The 21,346-nt window shown below is 38.5% G+C and overlaps 1 protein-coding gene across 1 annotated transcript in view; it reads right to left on the bottom strand.

Annotated features, from left to right (window-relative positions):
- The window catches only part of LOC129094407 (cyclin-dependent kinase-like 5), a 38,158-nt gene extending 17,899 nt beyond the window's left edge, over positions 1-20,259 (bottom strand). Inside the window, 3 exon segments of the mRNA XM_054602571.1 lie at positions 14,034-14,068; positions 15,469-15,674; positions 20,181-20,259. Coding sequence (XP_054458546.1) covers positions 14,034-14,068; positions 15,469-15,532 — 99 coding nt within the window. The 5' untranslated portion in view covers positions 15,533-15,674; positions 20,181-20,259.
- Between the last annotated feature and the right edge of the window lie 1,087 nt (positions 20,260-21,346).

Genomic DNA, 21,346 nt, shown 5'->3' with positions numbered 1-21,346 from the left:
TCTGTTAAACAACCTGTCATACGTCTGAACGTTGTTCATTAATGGAGGAAATCAACTAACCACGACCAGAAGTCTTTAATATTGTCAGTACATTTAACTATTTACTTATGTATGCAGCCCATTGATCAGTGCATCTCTAATACGTACTCATTATCTTGTGATACCAAGTCATTATTTTAAGATACCAAGTCTTTATTTTGAGATAATAGGTCATCATTATGAGATACTAAGTCATTATTTTGAGATACAAAGTCATCATTTCGAGATATTAAGTCATTATTTTGAGATACAAAATTATTATTTTGAGATACTAAGTCGTTAATTTGAGATACTGAGTCATTATTTTGAAATACTGAGCCGAGATTTTGAGAAGCTAAGTCATTATTTTGATACTAACTCTTGTTTTGAGATCCTACGACATTATTTAGAAACATTAAGTCATTATTTTGAGATACTAAGTCTTTATTTTATGATACTAAGTCATTATTTTGAGATACTTAGTCATTAGTTTGAGATATTAAGTCATTATTTTGAGATAATGAGTCGCTATTTTGACAAACTAAGTCATTTTTTGATACTAAGTTAGTATTTAGAGATATTAAGTCATTATTTTGAGAAATTAAGTAATTCATTTGAAATACTAACATTATTTTGAGATACCCCCAAACACTAACCTATTATAAAATTTCTATTTATGACTTGCAGGATCTTTTTTTAGAAATGTGCTTCCATAGAAAAACTTCCCAACTAGTAACTTCCCAACTTCAGAGACACGAGTTAACCTGTTAGAATTCTTTGCTCCATTTCCCAACACATTACATGAATCATTCAAGTCCGTTCAGGTTATTTCTGCTTCAACGCCCAAAACCACAGGAAGGAAGTTATGAGAGGATCCTGAACGCAGCATAAAAATCAATGAAACTACACTTCTGTTTGCATTAATCTCTCGTTTGTTAACAGCCACAGTAGATTACGTTTCAGTGTATAATGTGGAACATGTTCATGTTCAGCACACCAGCTGCTCCGAAACCTTTTTGTGCAGCGATTTATATTAAGCTCTTAAGAATTCCCATGTGGCGACGGACTGCGAGGCTCGTTTGTGTGGGAGAGAAAAAGCACGCTGCGTAAATTATTATTTACTATGAACGTGTCGTCCTTCTCCCACGACCTGATACCGATTTAACGCTCGGGTCAAACGGGAACACATGTTCGATACCGCCGAAAGTCGGGCACCCTGAGGTTCAGCGTCTACGTCCATAATATTAGAGTAGAGAGGAAAGTAGGTTTATAAAAGGCCGAGAGAAAGCTACGTAAAAATAATATAATCTGGTCTATTAGGTGATAAGCTCAAGTCATTATTTTGAAATATGGAGTCATTATTGTGAGATACTAACTCTTGTTTTGAGATCCTATGACATTATTGCAGGATACTAAGTCATTATTTAGAGAAACTACGTCATTATTTAGAGATACTACGTCATTAATTTGAAATACGGAGTAATTATTTTGAGATACTAACTCTTATTTTGAGATACTAAGTCATTATTTTGAGATACTGAGTCGTTTTTTGAGATACTGAGTCATTATTTAAAGATACTGAGTCATTATTTAGAGATACTTAGTCGTTATTTAGAGATATTAAGTCATTATTTTGAGATACTAACTCTTGTTTTGAGATACCAGAACATTATTTTGAAAAACAAACTCGTTATTTAGAGATGCTAAGTCATTATATTGAAACACTAAGTCATAACTTCTCCGATGACCTGAAATGGATTTAACGCTCAGGTCAAACGGGAACACATGTTCGATACCTCCGAAAGTCCTGCACCCTAAGGTTCAGTGTCTTTGTCCTAAATATTAAAGAGAGAAAGCTACAGAAAGATAATTCACGGTGGAGCCATCAGTACATCAACTATGTAAATATCACCCACTGGAAACCATAAAAGAATCATAATTAATCACTAAGTTATTCTTTCATTTCATAATCTTGATTAAAGCAGTGATGGTATGTGTGTTTTCCACAGTTAGTCAGCAGTCTTCATGACACTCCTTCGTGCATCACGCTGTCACATCTTCCCGGTCTGAAGAGCTCGCTGACAAAGTTCTGCAGCAAACTGAAACACTGAACCCGACATTAGGAGGCATCAAGTCTGTGTCAAAGACTTGATCTTCTGCCGAGAGCACGACATGAGCAAATTAAAAATGTCAAGATCCCGTGTCATGTCTCTATTTACTCTGTCCAAATGAGGAGCTCAAACACAAACTGCGTGGCTGTGAGATGTGTTAATGACTGCTGGATCTCTGGGATGATGAACGCCTAGAGACAACAAAGAGTTCAGACGCTGGCAATTAGCTCAAACAAAACACACAAAAAGACTTCACCGTCGACATGTTGGTTGGTGTTTTAAAGCCTTGAGTTGGAGTAAAGTGACCATATATGGACTGAGGAGGAGTGAGGTAGAGACGCCGTATACGTCTCTGGTGTCGACCTGTCAATCAGTGTGTAGCCCCGCCCTAAAGCATCCCCTGCTTTATGGTCTGTTTGACTCTAAATGGAGCATCATTTACTAAATGAACATCATGCTGTATTGAAGAAGACAATTATTATAATTAGCATTATTATAATTTTAATTCCATCCATCCATTTCCTTCCGCTTATCCGGGGCCGGGTCGCGGGGGCAGCAAGCTAAGGAGGGTCCTCCAGACGTCCTTCTCCCCAGCAACACTTTCCAGCTCCTCCTGGGGAACCCCGAGGCGTTCCCAGGCCAGACGAGATATATAATCTCTCCAGCGTGTTCTGGGTCTACCCCGGGGCCTCTTACCAGTTGGACGTGCCTGGAAAACCTCTAAAGGGAGGCGTCCAGGAGGCATCCTGATCAGATGCCCGAGCCACCTCAGCTGGCCCCTTTCCACGCGAAGGAGCAGCGGCTCTACTCCGAGCTCCCTCCGGATGTCTGAGCTCCTCACCCTATCTCTAAGGCTGAGCCCAGCCACCCTACGAAGGAAGCTCATTTCGGCCGCTTGTATTCGCGATCTCATTCTTTCGGTCACTACCCAAAGCTCATGACCATAGGTGAGGGTTGGAACGTAGATGGACTGGTAAATCGAGAGCTTTGCCTTACGGCTCAGCTCCTTCTTCACCAAAACGGTCCGGTACAACGCCCGCATCACTGCTGACGCTGCACCGAACCGCCTGTCCATCTCCCGCTCCATTTTACCCTCACTCGTGAATAAGATCCCGAGATACTTGAACTCTCTCGCTTGGGGCAGTGACTCACTCCCAACCCAGAGGGTGCAATCCACCGTTGGATAATTTTAATTATTTTATATTTAATTATTTTTTATTATTTATTATTTATTATTTAGTTTTATCATTTTATCATTTATCTTTTATCTTTTAAATTTTACCTTTTAACTTTTATATTTTGTTATTTTGTTTGATTTGTTTCATTATTATTATTATTATCATTATTATTATTATTGACCTTGAGAAAAAGCCCACATACAGTGCGAGTCTCCAGTCCCAGAGGGACATTGAGCAGGTGGATGAGCCTCACATTCTTCAGAATTACACTTAAAATAGCCTCCATCTACCGAGGGATGAAGACGACCTTAACCTTCAGACAGCAGACCTGGTCTCCTCTACATCCCTCCGTCTCTGGCTCCTGATAGGACCACATGGAGCTCCTCTCAGGGTGACCCATTTAATGCTGGATGTGAAAGTCCTATTTCTTTACTGTCCCAGTTTCTGTTCACTGGGAGCAAAAAATAACTGTTCCCTTCAAAGAGGGGCGGTAGACGTTTTTTTTTTCCTCCTCTAAATAAATCTAGATGTTTCTGACAGCCACTCAGCTAATTTAGGAGGGATCAAATTTAAGCCAACCGACATCAATTCTATTATCTGTGGGAAAAGCGCCATCGGTTACGCAACCTAAAATATGACGCTGCAGCGATGCTAACATAAAAGATTTTTAAAAAAGGAACATTTCTGATCAAGACAGGATAAATAGGAGAGGACTGCAGAGCGCTGGTGACTCACTGGCAGCTGTATGGCAGCTGAGGGTCAATACACTGCACACAGCATTTTAATCATGAATCACACAATTTTCAGACTGCTATTTATTAGGTGAACGTTTTTGAGCACATCTTGAGGCCACGCCCTAATTAGTGATATCTCTATTCTACTTATTAGTTCAACATCAGAGATGCAAAACATTAGTCTTTATGACCATTGAAGCAGAGTGCTGCAATTCTATTGGATTATCTTTTAACTTCCTGTCAACAAGACGGACTATAAGAAGTGCACGTAGTTGTTGTGACGTTGATGACTGATGTTTTGCGTTTTAGCCGTCGCCATCTTGGTTTCTTGCAACCAGTGAACAGGAAGTGACCATATATGGACTGAGGAGGAGTGACGTAGAGACGCCGTATACGTCTCTGGTGTCGACCTGTCAATCAGTGTGTAGCCCCGCCCTAAAGCATCCCCTGCTTTATGGTCTGTTTGACTCTAAATGGAGCATCATTTACTAAATGAACATCATGCTGTATTGAAGAAGACTTGAAACTAGAGATTGAGACCATAAACTCATGTTTACAATGTTTACTGAGGGAATAAATCAAGAGAGAAGTAGAGTCATTTTCTCATAGACTTCTATACAACCAGAGGAGTCGCCCCCTGGTGGACAGGAGAGAGAATGCAGCTTTAACACAGGAAGTAATGACTTCACTTTTCAGAACCAGAGTTTGCTGCCCGACTACAATGGAAGAGTGAATATGGGTTTTACACATGTAAACCGTGTTCTTATCAGTGAACTATCTGTGACAATCGCGTCTGAAAGCTCTGCCAAGTAACAGAAATGCAGAGGAACAACAACAAAGCGCCTCGACCACCTGTGGATTACGTCATTTTTCTGGTGCGATCACCTCGCTCCGGCTTCACTGCTGCAAGTAAAAATCAAAACATTCAGCCTGTTCTGAACAGGAATGTTTTGCATTAGTACAAGAAATGTAGCGATAAAAAAACTGATAAAAATAAGATGAAATAGAATAAAAAGAATGCATGACATCAGATAAGGAATAAATCCCTCTGAATAATAATAATACCAGTAAACTCTGCAGCTGCATGAGAAGGTCTCGTTCTCTCTTACACCTTTTCTTTTCTTTCTACATCAGTGGTGAATAATTATTTCACATCTCTGAGGCTACAAATCACCAACATATCTTTGACTTTAAACCGTTAAATAACAGTAAAATCAAATATCCATTGAATCTGTCTTTTAATAGTAAATCCACATTTAGCAGCATGGTGTTTTGTGCGTCAACAGGCCTTTATATACGTTTCATATCACTGTAAGAAAGCACCAGTGACGGGATGCATACTGCCTCCCCATTGGCTGAACACTGTGTTGGCGTCCGTCTTCAACCCTCAGGGTTTTACTGTGAAACCATGCCAGGAAAATAAGAGGCCCAATGCCACACCGGAGCTGCCAGGAAGCCCTCAGCATCAGCAGACTCCTCCTGGCATGTGACACACGAGTTCTTCCTCACTGGCTGATAAAGAGGATGAGTCATGTGATCACGTGACGGCGCTCTCTGCTGCTCAGGAGAAAAGACACGCTGCGTTCGTCGCTCTACACTTACTTGTTAAGGTTTCATTACGGGATTGATTTGAAAAGCAAGTGTTCAGAGTTTGAATTGTTTTCTGCAAAAACATTCAGCTGATGCGTTCCTGTCAAATAGAATTTTTATATTTTATGTCTTTCTATTAAAGTTCAATGTCAAGATCACATAAGCTTCGGTTTCCAAAGAGCATCAATGCTGTTTGTCATCAGTCCTCCTCCTCCTGTTCTCATCACATTAACTTGTATTTTACAGTAAATGTTTGATTGCATTGAATCAGTTTTACACAGTTTAAATATCCAAAACCCTTAAGTTGATTATTTCTCAGCTTAAGCAATTTTCAGAATACAGTCACCTCATATTAGCTTACAAAAAATCATGATCAAAATTGAATATATGCATAAATATTTATATCTAAAAACACCAAAGTGTTTTTTCTTCAGGGAAACAATACATTTTTAAGAATCTTTTTTTGTTTATTTAAACGTTTTGTTGAAAGCTAATAATTCATTTGTCTTTTGTAGGCCGTGTTTGTTCTTAGCAAACAAACAAAAAGGATTAAAAAGCGAGGTGTGATGTGAAAGATGGAGCGTTGTGGACGGGTTTTGATGGACTTTTTTTTGTCTGAATAACAGAAAGTTTATGAGCCACCATGTTGTTTCCTGTTTGGAACCAGAAATGTAGCGAAATTACTTCAAACACTTCTTGTGTTCTGCAGGTTTCAAGTCTTTCACTTGTTTCTAAATCGTCTAAATGTGAGAAAAAGCAACATGAAGCATCACCTCAAGTGATCTCTGGTGTTTAGAGAGACTTTGAGCCAAAGAATAGAGAAATATTACAGCATCATGTGTTGTGAAATATGACGGTAAGGAAAAATGTAAACTGCTATAAAATGCTATATGGTAGCAGATATGTAATATGGAAAATAAAACAGCCTTTCATTTACACCTGCTGTTTGTGTTCTCTCTCCTCTGCTGTGATGGGAGGTGTTATCTTATATGTGCAGTTTGCCGAGAAGGCAGTTACTGTCAACAACAACAAACATGGAGGTCCGTTTACCGAAGGACACAGCCTGTACTTCATGTTTTCTGATGGTTTATAGACATAGAAAACACACACCTGTTTCTTCATCACACACGAATAAGAAGCATTGATTTTATTGGAGACTTAAAAGTCAAAAATTCTCCTTTAAGTTTGTCCTGGAGACATATTCTGCACTTGTGGCTTTTCTCCTCAGTACGGAAAGCCATAAGTGACAATAAACGCCTCTATTCTTCACCCAATTTAGGCTTTTGACCAACAAAATACCGCTTTTTACGACACTCTAGTGACAGACTTTAAAATTGCAGCTTTATATGCCCTTTAAAAGCAGTAAAATATGCTGTTTTTTTACATAAAATGATGTAAAAATGAGGGGCTCATTATTTTATTCCTTAAAATAATGAGCCCCTCGTTCCGTTTTGTCAGAAATGTATGCAAAGTGGCTTCCCAAACATTCTGACATTCTGCTCTGATCTTTACTCTTGACCCGACTGGTTACAGAAACTTTGGGCTAACCGACTTTTGCAAAACAGAAGCAAGACCTCGTTACCGTCAGCGAAACGCAAAAATAAGACGTGTTTTTGACTGTTTTTAAACGCCGTAAAAAGTTCCTCAGTAGAGTGTTAAAAAAAGAGGCGTTTTTAACATAAAGCAGGTGAAACAGAGTCTCTTAATGTGACTTTCAGCTTTCTTTAATCACGAGGGCTGATAGTTTTTCATTGATGAAAACTACTTTAAGGACGCCTTTACACTCAACCGGCTCTGGCCGACATCCAATCACGTTGTAGCCAGAACACTTTCACAGCCGGGGGCTTTTCATGAAGAGGCTCCTGTGATTCATGTAAACACACTAAATCATCTAAAGGAGGAGACGGAGACCCGACGCTGTCAATGTTCTCCCTCTCAGAGGAGCCGGCTCACGGGTCGATAAGAACCCTCACAGTGACGCTGTGTGTCCTTTGCATTCCTGAGAGGTGTCACTCACCGCGGCCGTGTTTACCCGCTCACTCACGCTTCCCATACTGCCCCGTGATAAAGAACAGCCACTGGACATGTGAAGGCCTGATCCAGGATTTAGATTAGCGGAGAGAGAGAAGCCTTTGTGTTTGACTTCAGAGGGGAGTTTCAACTCAAAGTAATCAGTGTGACCCAGAGTGTGTTAGAGGAAAGATATGAACACCAGTGAAGCTAGTGAGAAACAAACTGAAAACACATCTCAATTTACCACTTCCATTGTTTTTAAATGTCTATTTCAATCAATTCTATGCTAGAAATTTGCAAAGAAGCAAACATGCACTGGATAATAAAGGAAGATTGCGCCATATTATTTGGTAGTAAATACCATAAACTGTCTATAAGAAGTAAGAAGTGGAGTTTGTGGACTGATGTTTTAAAGCCTTGAGTTTGTTGCTAAATATTATTTTCTATTATTTTTTATGCGCCTTGTTTTTTGAGGTCTAATGTCAGGGATTGTTCTAGTTTGTTAAAAATGTAAAAATAAAAAGGTTTAGACTTAAATTGTAATTTCAGTTCAATTTGCAAATCACTATTTTAATGATAAATAAAAATTCAGTAAATCTACATCTATGTTAGTATATGTTAAATGTAGTTTTACAAAGATCATTAAGCAACATATATATTTCCCTAAGCATAGAATACTGATCCCAGTCTCTTCCACACAGCGAGACAGACAGCTTATTGATTAAACATTGGTATCTGATCGATACCAGGTCTCAGGTATCGGGAATAAAAAAGTCAGATTGGTGCAACTTTCTATTCACTCTTTTACAACGACGAGTAAAGACCATCTGCAGAAACTCCCAACGTTCTACTGGTTCAACAGAGAACAATATGTAGGTTAGTTTCTCTGTAATCTACCGTGAGTAAACGAACCTGAATGTCACTGCCAGTGAACTGGAGGGCAGACTGGAGCAGGAGGTGCTTTCCTCTCTGAGTGGTGAAATCTACAGTTTCGTCAACACAATGAATCACCAGACGAAACGCCGGCAACATATTCCACAGATTCTGAATTTGCTGAATAAAACACAGAAGCACTGTTAGAGGCCAAAGACAGATTGGTCTGTCGGATTCCATTGAAATAAAAAACATGAGATTTTGTGCAATTATATTGATAAATTTGGCAACTAAAAGTAAAAAGAAACTGGAAACTAAGCCATTTTTCCACAATTTCCTCACGTTTGCGGATCACATTTTGTCTGTAAGAGTGATCACATTTTCTGTTTTGGTCTACCAAAGACATTCACAAATATAAACCATTCTATTTAACAACACTGAGGGGTGAATGCTCAAAAGGCTTTTGCAGACGCTAAACCTGCACAAATAAGACAAATAAACGCTGCCAAGCAGGTAGCGTCTCGGTGCTCTTGAGCTATTTGCACGTATTCAAATGAGGTATCTCTCTATGCAAATGAGCATCAATGTAAAACAGTCCAAGTCACAAAGATCAGATAGAAACGAGCAGTTACGGGGAAGTTTCTATCAAGTTTGGTTTCATTTGCTATTCAGAAATAAAACAAAGAACAGCTGAACCTTCTGGGACTGACATGAGTCTGCAGCCATCTTCTCATGAACCAAAGCATTGGACAACCTGAAATTCTGACCTGACGCTATATGGACAGTCAGCTGACGAGCAACAGTTCATGAATGTTTGTACCAAATGTCACTCTGTACAATAGTTATTGAGAAATTTTACTCAAGATCACAAATGTCAAGCTCGTGGTGGCACCAGAGGAAACAAATGGATCATTAAAAGTCCTTGAATCTAGTTTCACTCTAATTTTATCTCATTGCAGCACAATAAAACACAGTTTTCCCATTAAGGTCAGGCAGAAAAAAAGAACTAGAAAACCCAAACATGCTCTTTTTGGTGATTCTATTAAAATAAATAAATAAAAGATGAGCCAGAACTACAAGTCAAAAGCTTCTCTGTGTCTCAACAAGCTCAACACTTTTGATGTGACAGCATGTTGCAGTTTCAGTCTGGGTGTTTTATATGGAATAATTAAAAAATAAAAATAATAAAATAAAATGTTATGAAATAAAAAGTTATAACATTTAATTAAAATATTTAATAAAAAATAACATTTAATAAAAAATAACATTTAAATAAAATAAATAAAATAAATAAAATAAATAAAATAAATAAAATAAATAAAATAAATAAAATAAATAAAGCCCCTCCTCCCAGCCTACCTACCTCCATAGGAAGGAACATAACTCTGGATCAGCTTGTAGTGTATCTTAAAACTTTTAGGACCTAATGATTTAAGTAAGAGCTATTCATGTGTTTCTTACTTTGAAGTTGAGTCACCTCAAAAACACAATCATTCTTAGTTTCAGATACTGATGTTCCTCCAGCAGCTTGGTCCACAGATGAGGAGCCCTAGAAGCAAACGTTTGGTCCTCTACAGTCTTTAAGCATCTCTCTAGTGGTTAGTTAGAAACAGAAGATCAGATTTATCTTCAGGTCATGAAGGGCTTTAAAAGTATGAAGTGAAATATTAAAATCAATCCTAAAACCAATGGGCAGCCGGTGTAAGGTCATTAAAATGGGAGTTATGAGTTCTCTCTTCTCCATTTGCAGAAGTCTATTAATTGCTTCCTGATTTATACTCGCTGAAAGACCATTAAAACAATCGAACCGTGAGGAAATAAAAAGTTCGCTTATTAAACTCTGCCTGCTTTTTTTTATGTGTTTGTGCAGAGTTCTGGCTCATTAAGCAGGAACACGAGCCTATTTTGGACCAACAACGTGTCATAACATATCGTTACAGAGCGTCGTCTGCACAGCACACCCCGTTTAAAAATGACATCTCAGATTACGGCTGCCTCTTCCTGCACCGTGATATTATTAATCTGTTATGTTTGTGTCTTTTTTTAAATATAACCATGATTTCTATGTTTTTTACATTTTCTTGCTTGTTTTTGGAGAAATAAATCATAAGAAACTTTGCCTGTGTGAACCACATTCCCATGATGCATCAGCAGCTCTTTGATTTAGATATTTTTATGACAAATTACCACAACAGTGGAGCTTATTGATCATCCACATGTCTCATTAGAGCGTATAGGCTGCTACACCGACGATGAACACATAACAGCGTCTCTCTCTCCGATGTGACGCTGAGCCCGGCCGAGTTCAAATGTTGTGAGGCGTACAGAGTGTGTGTGCGTGGGCGGACGCATTCCAGCAGCCTCTTAAATAGATTCAGATTATTATGTGGACGTTGATGAATGGCGTGCTCCTGCTTAACATCCTTTTCTAAATCCGTCCCCCCCATCCCTTCTTGCATCTAATTATTCCTGTTAAATACATGTGCTGCATAAACCAAATGTGAGGGGCGTGTCGGTGTGAAATCAGTGTGTTCTGTGAGCGCGAGCAGCTGCGACTCAGCAGCAGTTGTTGCACAAATAAATACGTTTTCCTCCGGTCAGTGCTTTTCTCTGCTCGTAGTCATAGCTCCAACACAAACCCTGTGACTGTGTGTGTGCTTATATAAATGACTGTGTGTGTGTGTTTCTGTGTGTATATGCACACATAATTACGTAGCATAGATCTGCGAGTTAGCCCTTTTGTACTTTCACACCAACAATTCAATACTTTCCAGATGGCACCGGTCCATATTGATCCGCAGCCGGAAGGATTCGTCCTCCTGAGCTTTTTAAAAACATCGAGCAATGAAAGTTTAAAAAAAACCGCACAAACCAACGAGGTCAAAAAGAAGAGCGGCAGAAGGTCAGACTACGAGGGGATGTTGTTCTTTTGTTTGTGTGCCAGAGAGATAATGAAAGTGTAATGAGCTAATTAAAAAGACAAATTAGCTTTATAAACTAATTGAGTCATGAAAACGTAGCCAATGATCTCCTTCAATGTTTGTTTTTTAAACTACAGCTTCATTGCAGACATAAAGTCATCCACCACTCAGCACCTCATTCCTCTAAATCTTATTATTGGTAAAAACCTTCTGAGATCAAGAATGACTCGTTTCACGTGAATCCTGATTATTTCTGGCTCTTTAGCAGTTAATGCTAAAAATGACTTTCACATTACACGCAATGACGTGAACCATTGATAATATTAAATATAGCATTTACTTCCGCTTTAAATCTGCATTAATAGATTTATGGGCCACTGTAGTGAAGCATAACAAGCAGAAAAACAACAACGCTGACACACAATCACCTTTAGAAGTTGTGTTGCCTCTACACACGTTTACAGAGTGCTTTAATATCGAATATTAAAATGAGTTCATCACCTGATTTCGTCAAAAATCTAAGCAACTGATCAACAATCAAACCACTTAAACTAAAGAAACCATTCATTTTTTAGTCCAATGCATCAGCTGCACAAATTCTTGATGGAAATATAAAGAATGTAATGATCTATTGAAACCAGAGCCTCAAGCCAAAACTGGATTATTGAGTCGGATATCAAAATCAACGCATAAGAAATGTGATTCAGTATCTGCCAATATTAATTATTTTACTCTCCAACACAGACCAGCTGTCTGGCTTTAAAGCTACCTGTTCTCATAAACCCTGCAGACATTGAGAGTGATGAATATTTGCCATCATGATGATGATGATGATGTATTTTTGGCTCAAATAAACACAGTTAAGATAATGTGTTACGGACAAAAGCTACAGCCTCCGTCTGTTGTGTGACTGAGGACTGATGAGAGTTCTGTTGTAGAAAACGGAGACAATTGGCATTTGCAGCTGCATCGGCCCGCGATCAATCAGTCTGAACAATAACGCCCGGTAATTATAGGCTGTGATTCCGTCTTACAGAGCGGCCTTTCTTCTTTTTCTCTGAGTGCTAACTCAACATCAGGTCTGACGCCGTCGTCTTTTACAATCCTGACACTTCAGCTAACTCGATGGGAACCTGGCTAACGGAACACTGAGTGAGGTGATGGATGTAATGAAACACTGTTAAACCATCGAGGATCTTAACGTTGTGAAAGTCTCCGTCAGTAGGAGGTAGTTGGTCTCTCGTGTTCATGCTGGAATGTTGTCGTTTCCTGAGATGACAAAGCTTATTACTGCAGAGCAGGTCGTCTGCTTTTTGTTTTCTTTGTTCTCGTGCTAAAGAATTAATTAATTCAACACAACCTATCAGAGCATCTTTTATATGACTGAGAAGAAATGAAGCGACAGATTTCAGGGACAAATCAATTAACTGTTTCCTTTCAAAGCAGATCATTTTCACTGACAAACACGAGCAGAGACAAATAACCATAGACTGTATATAAGAAGTGGACGTAGTCGTCATGAAGTCACTCATTGGTTTGTTAATTGAAGATAATGCAAAAGCTGCATTCTCTCTAGTGTCCACCAGGGGGCGACTCCTCTGGTTGTATAGAAGTCTATGAGAAAATGACTCTACTTCTCTCTTGATTTATTCCCTCAGTAAAAGTAAAATCGTTGCAAAAAACAACAACATGGCAACTGACTAACATCAGTCCACAAACCAATGAGTGACGTTACGATGACTACGTCCACTTCTTATAAACAGAGAACTCTAGTTCGCTGTTTTGGCGGTCGCCATCTGGGATTTTTGCAACCAGTTAACAGGAGGTGACCATATATGGACTGAGGAGGAGTGACGTAGAGACGCCGTATTCGTCTCTGGTGTGGACCTGTCAATCAGTGTGTAGCCCCGCCCTAAAGCATCCCCTGCTTTATGGTCTGTTTGACTCTAAATGGAGCATCATTTACTAAATGAACATCATGCTGTATTGAAGAAGACTTGAAACTAGAGATTGAGACCATAAACTCATGTTTACAATGTTTACTGAGGGAATAAATCAAGAGAGAAGTAGAGTCATTTTCTCATAGACTTCTATACAACCAGAGGAGTCGCCGCCTGGTGGATAAAGACAAATGCAGCTTTAACACATGAAGCTTTGGCTTCATTTCCAGAACTGTAGGTGAATGTTACTCAAATAGGTGTAAATACTGCGTTTGTTAGGGACTATTTTCAGGCGTGGATTAATACATATTTGGTGCTCTAGTGAGTATTTACAGCAAAAATACGGTGTATGTGGGATTAACTCATGCCTTTTTTTATACAAATCAAGAAAAAGGTTTAACAGTTTGGCTCATACAATGTGTTGTTAATATTTTTTAGCGACAACAATGGCGTTTTGTGGAGAGAGGATGAAATCATTGCGTGTTTTGAATATTTCAAAGAATTTTCATGGATTATCACCAGGTTTATACCAGAAAGTCAACAATGGTTTTAAACACTGTTTTCATGTGGAAAATGAATGCGATAAGGATTTGAAAGACAACTGATTGGACCAATGAGAAACAAGGTGATTACATGAAAATCTGTAAGAGCTTACCTTGTGTCGGCACTTCAAAACAACACCATAGGCACCTAAAAAAAGAAGTAAACGGCACGTTAAACTGAGAATCTATTTTCAGGAATATTCAATATATATATATATATATATATATAGATATATGTATGTATGTATGTATGTATGTATGTATATGTTTATATGTATATATGTGTGTTTATATATATATATATATATATATATATACATATATATATATATATATATATATATATATATATATATATATATCTATATATATATATATATATATATATATATATATATATATATATATATATATATACACAAACACACATATATACATATAAACATATACATACATACATACATATCTATATATATATATATATATATATATATATATACACAAAACACATATATACATATAAACATATACATATATACACATACATATATATATATACACATATACACATATATATATATACACATATACATATATATATATATATATATACATATATACACATATGTATACATGTTTACACACATATGTATACATACATATATGCGCATATACACTGTATACATATTTACACACTACATAAATACCCCACACACACACAGTAGCATCAGATCTACACGATATCAGGCAGTAATAATTGTCATCAGAACATCTCTACGTGCTACTCTCTGTCCTAAATGATTAACAAAATTGAGTGACCTCAAGATCGGTGAGGAAAAATCTATGATGTCGGATCAAGTGAAGCGCACTGTGCCATTAGTGCACTAACAGCAAAAACTTCTACTTTTACAGTTTAATGCGTCACTAAAAAGTTCCGACTTCATTCCAGATAAACTCATCTTTGGACGGAGAGTCGGCCTTCAGAATCCAACTCAAAGTTTCCCTGTGTCTTCTAGGGACACATTACACACACACTACACACATCACACTACACACATCTCACACACACACACACACACACACACACACACACACACACACACACACACACACACATTATAAAACTTCTAGGATGTGGGAGTAAAAACTGGGACAACCTCAGGGCCTCTGCCAGTTTATATATCAACCAAGTGGCTCGAGGAAAAAGACGAGCCATGAGAAGCATTTTGGGGAGGAAGTGAACTATCAAATCAGCTGATATGAACAACAATAAAACAGTATCCCACAATGCACCTCTTCATTTCAACAATAACAACACAAAAAGTATGAACTCAGGTCACAGCATCTTCAATGTTTCCATGATGAAAATAAAAAAAACTCCTCAACCTTTTTGAGTTGTACAATCATGAACAGCAGAGCAGCTTTTAACGGCTTTTTTCCCTGCAGGATAATTGAATAAAAACAATGATATGATTGCTCACTGAAAAGCCCTACAACTCGTTTCTGAGCGTACCGCTGCTGTGGCTGACCAGAGCTGAGAACTCTTACCTTCACCCACAATCCCAAGGACTTCAAATTTATTCATCACATCACCGATGTTGGGGATCTTCATGAAGTCAAAAGGTCCGTGGCGTGCGGTTCATGGAGCTCGGGCTCGGCTACAGGACGGTGTGAGGTGGCCGGCTGTCGGCTCCGGAGGGTCGCGTGCCGGCTGCGAGCCATAATATCCACCACATGCCTTCTTCAGTGGTTACCTGCAGAAAAAAACATTAAATTATATACATATATGCACATAAATAAACATATTCCACTGTTAGCTTTTATTGGACAGTGTGTACGTTATAGTGGCATCTAGTGGTTTATGGCAGAATTGCAACCAACTAAATACCCCTCAGATCAGCCCCTCCCCTTTCCAAGCGTGTAGAAAACTACGGTGGAAGGAGAAATAGTTATCTTTAGGATTTAATTACAACTAGAAGCTACTTTTACTAATACTCGCTCTTCTACATTACTAAATATATATATCTTTTTAAGAAATCTAAACTTTTAAAAACAAATAAATTCAGAATAGATTCAGAAGTTCTTTATAATTTAGAAATATTTAATTATCGTTTCTAAAGTAGCAACAGTTATGTTTACAACTTTAAAGTCACTATATAAAGTAATTTATTTCTCACTTGAAACAATTGTACAAATGTTATTAAAATAAATAACATTTCTGACTCAAGTTTATAAAAAATTAAAACCTAGACATCCGTCAGTATATATAATTGCTCCTGTCTGCTTTCTCTCAGCCGGCAGAGAAGTTTACTAGAAAAAGCTTTCGTCCAATCGTTCATGCTGTGCTTGTGCTCACATAGTTTAAAATTAGGTTTCACTTTTGTTTACATGTTCACAGTTATATTGATAAAGTATTGTTTTTTTAATCGCAAATATTTGATTGCACGTACAGTAACGATCGTATTTGCCATCAACTCGAGTGTCCTTCACTTCACCACAGCGGCATGTCTGCTCAAGCTTTGTGTGTGTGTGTTTGTGTCTATGTTTGTGTGTTTGTGTCTATGTTTGTGTGTTTGTGTCTATGTTTGTGTGTTTGTGTCTATGTTTGTGTGTTATAGGAGGAGCTCAGCCCTACAGCGGGAACAGAGCAGATGCTGCAGTGTGATAATAAATGACATCAAATCAATAAAAAGTAGAAATAAAAAGCAAGCAAGGTCGGGGCTTATCAACACTACAATCTTTATTTATTCAGCACAGTGGGCCGTTTAATACCGGGTTTCTGAACGCATCACTTCCTTTAGATAATGAAAAATGCCAATGTCTCTCTAGGGTCAGTGTTCAGTTTGTCCGTTCTGGAAACATGGCGGCGCAAGATGGCTTTTTCTAAGCTAAATAAAACATTCTTCATAGTTTCAGCAGATTATACACTGATTTAAACATAGTTATGATAATTACATTCAATATCTGCCAATAAACCCCCGAAATATTACATACTCTGTTAACAGCCATAACCGAATATGTTTTGCCATTTTAAAACAAAATCCTCAAAAATAAAAGGTCAAGAAAGGGATTTTTGAGAGTGTTTCTCCAGTGGCACAAAGCAGCCACTCTACTGATCCATGTCCTTGAGTTAAAGGGGCTCTCAGTGACTCAGTATTGCACTCATCTTTAGTTCAGGGACTCGCAAGAGCCTGAGGTGTCCTGACTCCAAGATCTTAATTTAAATAAATGTCTGCTTTGTCAGTTCCACTGAAGGAGGTAACTGGTAAATGAGCCTGTAGGCTACTCGCTGATTGAATTATTGCAATATTAATATTAATATGAACTTGGTGTCTAAGGCGACATTCCTGGTAAAATAATTACTTTTTCATCCCCGATACCGCCATAACTGGGCTTTGGTACCAATCTGATACCAGTGTTTAATACTGAATTGTTATTTATTATTAAAATAATAAGTTATACACCAGAAACTTGGTAAAGAAATCTTCAAATTAACAGGAATTATAATTCAAGTGTATTTCAAATTCCAGCATATCAAGGTCATAGTGTAAAGAAATAGAATAGAATAGATCGGCCCCATTGTCACTGATATCGGGTTCAGTTATTTGCGTCAGTATCGGCCACAACTTAATGCTTCATCCACAGACTCTTGGAACAGTGTAGGAAAGCACTTTGCTCAGCTCATCGGTGTCCAGTGTAGCAGTAAAGCATGGTGGAATTAACTAGTGAATAGTTGTTAGGTTAGCTAGCTTGCTAATTCCACCATGCTTTACTGCTGCGCTGGATATTAGGCCCACAGCGAGCTAGTGTCCAGCGGTCCATGTGCCTAACAAGCTAACTTGCTAACTAGCCAACCATCAGTCTCAGGAGCTGCGTCGTCTCTCTTCCCGGAGACAACACCCCAACTGACGTTTGTGGTCCTCATAACAACTAACATCAACCACCATTTTCCTTTGTATTGAATGAAGAACGGAACACAGTTAAATGTCCGTTCTACTACTATTCAAGTTGTATGGCTCAACCCATAGGCCATAGAAATAAGAGTAGGAGTAGAATGGACATTCCTATTCAGATCATCGTAGCAGGATGGTCAGAGCAGCGGCCATTTTTATGTGTACCTCTGACCGTTGCAGCAGGTTCATTTCCTCATAAACTAAAAAGACTTCCAGCAAATCGCAGACAGGTTTTCCAGTAACGATTACAATGAGCAGTGGAGTAGTAACTTTAGGAAGCATACAGAGGCAGAGAACATTTGTCAAATTTAACAACTTAATACTTCATCCTCATACAAAAAATAAATTGCTAATTCCACCACACTTTATAACTACACTGGTTACAGAACATTTGCAGACAAGCGGCCCTGGGTCTAACGGTTCCTCCGCCACTGACGTGTGTTGTCGGCATAACAACTAACAACAATGGTCATTTATTTAGTTCTAGTCAAACTACCACCAATGTCCATTCTACTCCTGTTCTATTTCTATGGCTAAACTAGAAGCATAATTCCACTGTTTTCACAAAAATAAAAACTGTGTGTTTATCGGTCACACTGAGTGAGATTTAAAAGCCGATATCATTACATCTTTCCCTGCCTGTTAAATGCCATCAACTCTCAAACCTCATTCCACCGAGTATGTAACACATGTTTTTTTCAGATATTTGAAGTCTCAAGTCTAATTCAAGATAACCCTGATGATGTCATCGGGGTTATCTTGTCAGATTTCGGTAATCTCCCTCCAGAGCCACCGAAGATTGATTATGCAACTGATTTCACAGGTCTAGTTCTCTCACTGGCGCGTAAACTGACGTTCATGTCTACAAACAGTAATGCGCCCCCTTTAATTTGAATTAAATAAATATTAAATTGTCTTATACATAAATAATCTACTATAGAATGATGAAAATAATGGGCAAAGATACCAAGATCCTTCCTCTATTCCTACCTTTCTTTTTTCGGAGGGTGAATCAGCACCACACAATCTCTTAATGTGATCAAAGCATCTCCTCTGGTATCCACACGCTCTTCACTCTAACTGAATCAGACAAGACTCCAGATACCACTTTCTCCATTTCATCTTCTCCTTGCAGGAAGAAGATCTAGGACTTGCGTAGTTCTACTCACACCCCCCCTCCAGTCTACCTACGGTGCTGTGGGCACACAGGAGCTGCTGCATCAGTATGCAAAAACCTTCGGCACCAAAATAAACTCTTGTCTCCCAGAACACTGAACACCGCCGTGTGGTTTGTTTCTCTCTTATCTCACTCAGCTGAAACACCATCAACACCAGATGAACTGATAGCAAACTGAAGGTAAACTTGATGATGCAAGACAATGGCTGCAGAGGAAAAAAGATGCCTTTATGGTCGTAAATGTGTTTTCCTTCCTCCTCCTCCTCACTTCACAGCCTCCACACAGTGGCATGCAGCCTGTTGTTTTTCCAGAGCAGATTTTAGCCAAATACTCTCCCAGGCCCCAGACCTAGAAGGCTAATATGATCAGGAATGCACTGGGCACTGCTGTGTGGATCATATATTTTGTCTCTATCAACAGAATGACTCATGCGTGGTAATGCACTGAGTCCGTGGAATCCAAAATGCAGGACTTTTTAGACACTCCTCTTGTGATCAATTGCACTTTATATATATATATGCTTGAATTGGGTTTTATGAGCAGTAAAATTACACATATTGGAAAGATTTCTTTTTTTTTTTACAGAAACAAGGCATCCAGCTTACGTCACATTCTTAAGAACAACACAAAATTAAAACAGCCAGCAAATATTTACATAAATGTTTAAAATGATACATTATTATTTTAAAACATAATAATTCCTGTTTGTGCACATATCTGTCATACACTGTTGCTTTCTTGTGGCAGATCTCTCACATCCTTCACAGCAGCAGCATCACCCAAACAGACACAATGTTGCATTAAATGATTGTTTTTACCATGGACTGTAACGATGCGTTCAAGTGTTCATGTGTTAACTAGGAAACCCAAACAGAATGAATGCAGCAGCAGCAAAAAAAATCCAACAAGTCACACATATAACAACTTGGTGCAAAATGCATCACTTTTTTTAATAACCTGGACTCTGGTTAGTTTGGTTATAATAAAGCAAAGGTTAGTTGTTCTTCTGCATGATTCACAAAACATATTTAAGGAAAAAACAACATGCAAATGATCCCTTCTGCTATACCCACATGTTACTTTAAAGCATGCATTCCTGCTCTGTTTGCAGGTAGAATAAGCTACTCACTCGGTCAGTGTTTGGGGAGAGAGAGCTGGACCCGGGCCCGTACATCCACCCACCGACGAGGTGTTTTCATTGCAGCAGCAGCTCCAGTAACTGGATCGTGTGGTTTACAAGCTGCAAGCAAGCAGTCCACCAGGCAACAGAATGAGTGACAGGTCCGACGGCCAATGAGAACGGGTTAGACGCTTGTTTGGACCAATCAGAGAGCAGAACGGGGGGAGTGGGGAGGAGGGCTGTGTTGAGGTGGGATATTATTGTTCTAATTTCTCAATTACATAATCCACAAGCTCACACCCTCCTTTAGGGCTATGGCACAATCTATGGGCGACACTAGACAGAGCATTACTGCAAAGGACAATATAAAGCAATGCATAAACAGAAAAAAACATTTGAGAAATGTGCCTTGCTCAAGGGTAGTATGTTGCTTTTCAACCCCCCAATAAACCAGTGGAGGACTCTGGCTCTACAGCCCACTGAAACTTTTCTAGCGTGTATACTGGGCAGCCGATATATGACGGTGCATCATGTTTTCTCCACTGTATGGGCACGCTGCAGGGCACCTTAGCACGTTTTCTACATTTTTAGGGCACCCATCACTGGAAGGGCACCCTAGAGTACACTTTATCACGTTTTCTCCACTGGAACAGCACCTTAGTGGACCCCATATCCAATTTTCTATCCACTAGACGCCACATTATCACATTTTCTCTATTGGAAGGACACCCTAGAGTACACTTCATCATGTTTACGCCACTGGAACAGCACCTTAGTGGACCCCACACTGCAAAAACTGATTTTTAAGAAAGTAAAAAAAGCCTTATTTCGAGAAAATGTGTCTTATTTTAAAAGAAGAAAAATCTTGCCAAGCATATTTCACATAAGAAAAATAGTCTTATTTTGAGAAAATATATCTAACTTTTTCTTAATAAGATTTACCAACTAATATCAAGCTCGATTTAACTAGTAACAAGGTGTGGGCATATTTAGCTAATTATCCCAGCAAAGGAACAAGATTATCTTCCTTATTTTAAGATTGAGACCACGCGCACAACTTCTCAATTTAAGAATCTTAAGAAATGACAGCAATTTATTTCATTTACATGACAAACATGAAAATACAGTTTAACATGACCGTTGACTGATTGGGAAAAAGATATAAAACAGTTCTG

The sequence above is a fragment of the Anoplopoma fimbria genome, chromosome 8 (genome assembly GCF_027596085.1).
Source record: "Anoplopoma fimbria isolate UVic2021 breed Golden Eagle Sablefish chromosome 8, Afim_UVic_2022, whole genome shotgun sequence".
Lineage (NCBI taxonomy): Eukaryota > Metazoa > Chordata > Actinopteri > Perciformes > Anoplopomatidae > Anoplopoma > Anoplopoma fimbria.
Note: the sequence above shows the minus strand (reverse complement) of the source record. Positions and strands in the feature narration are given on the sequence as shown.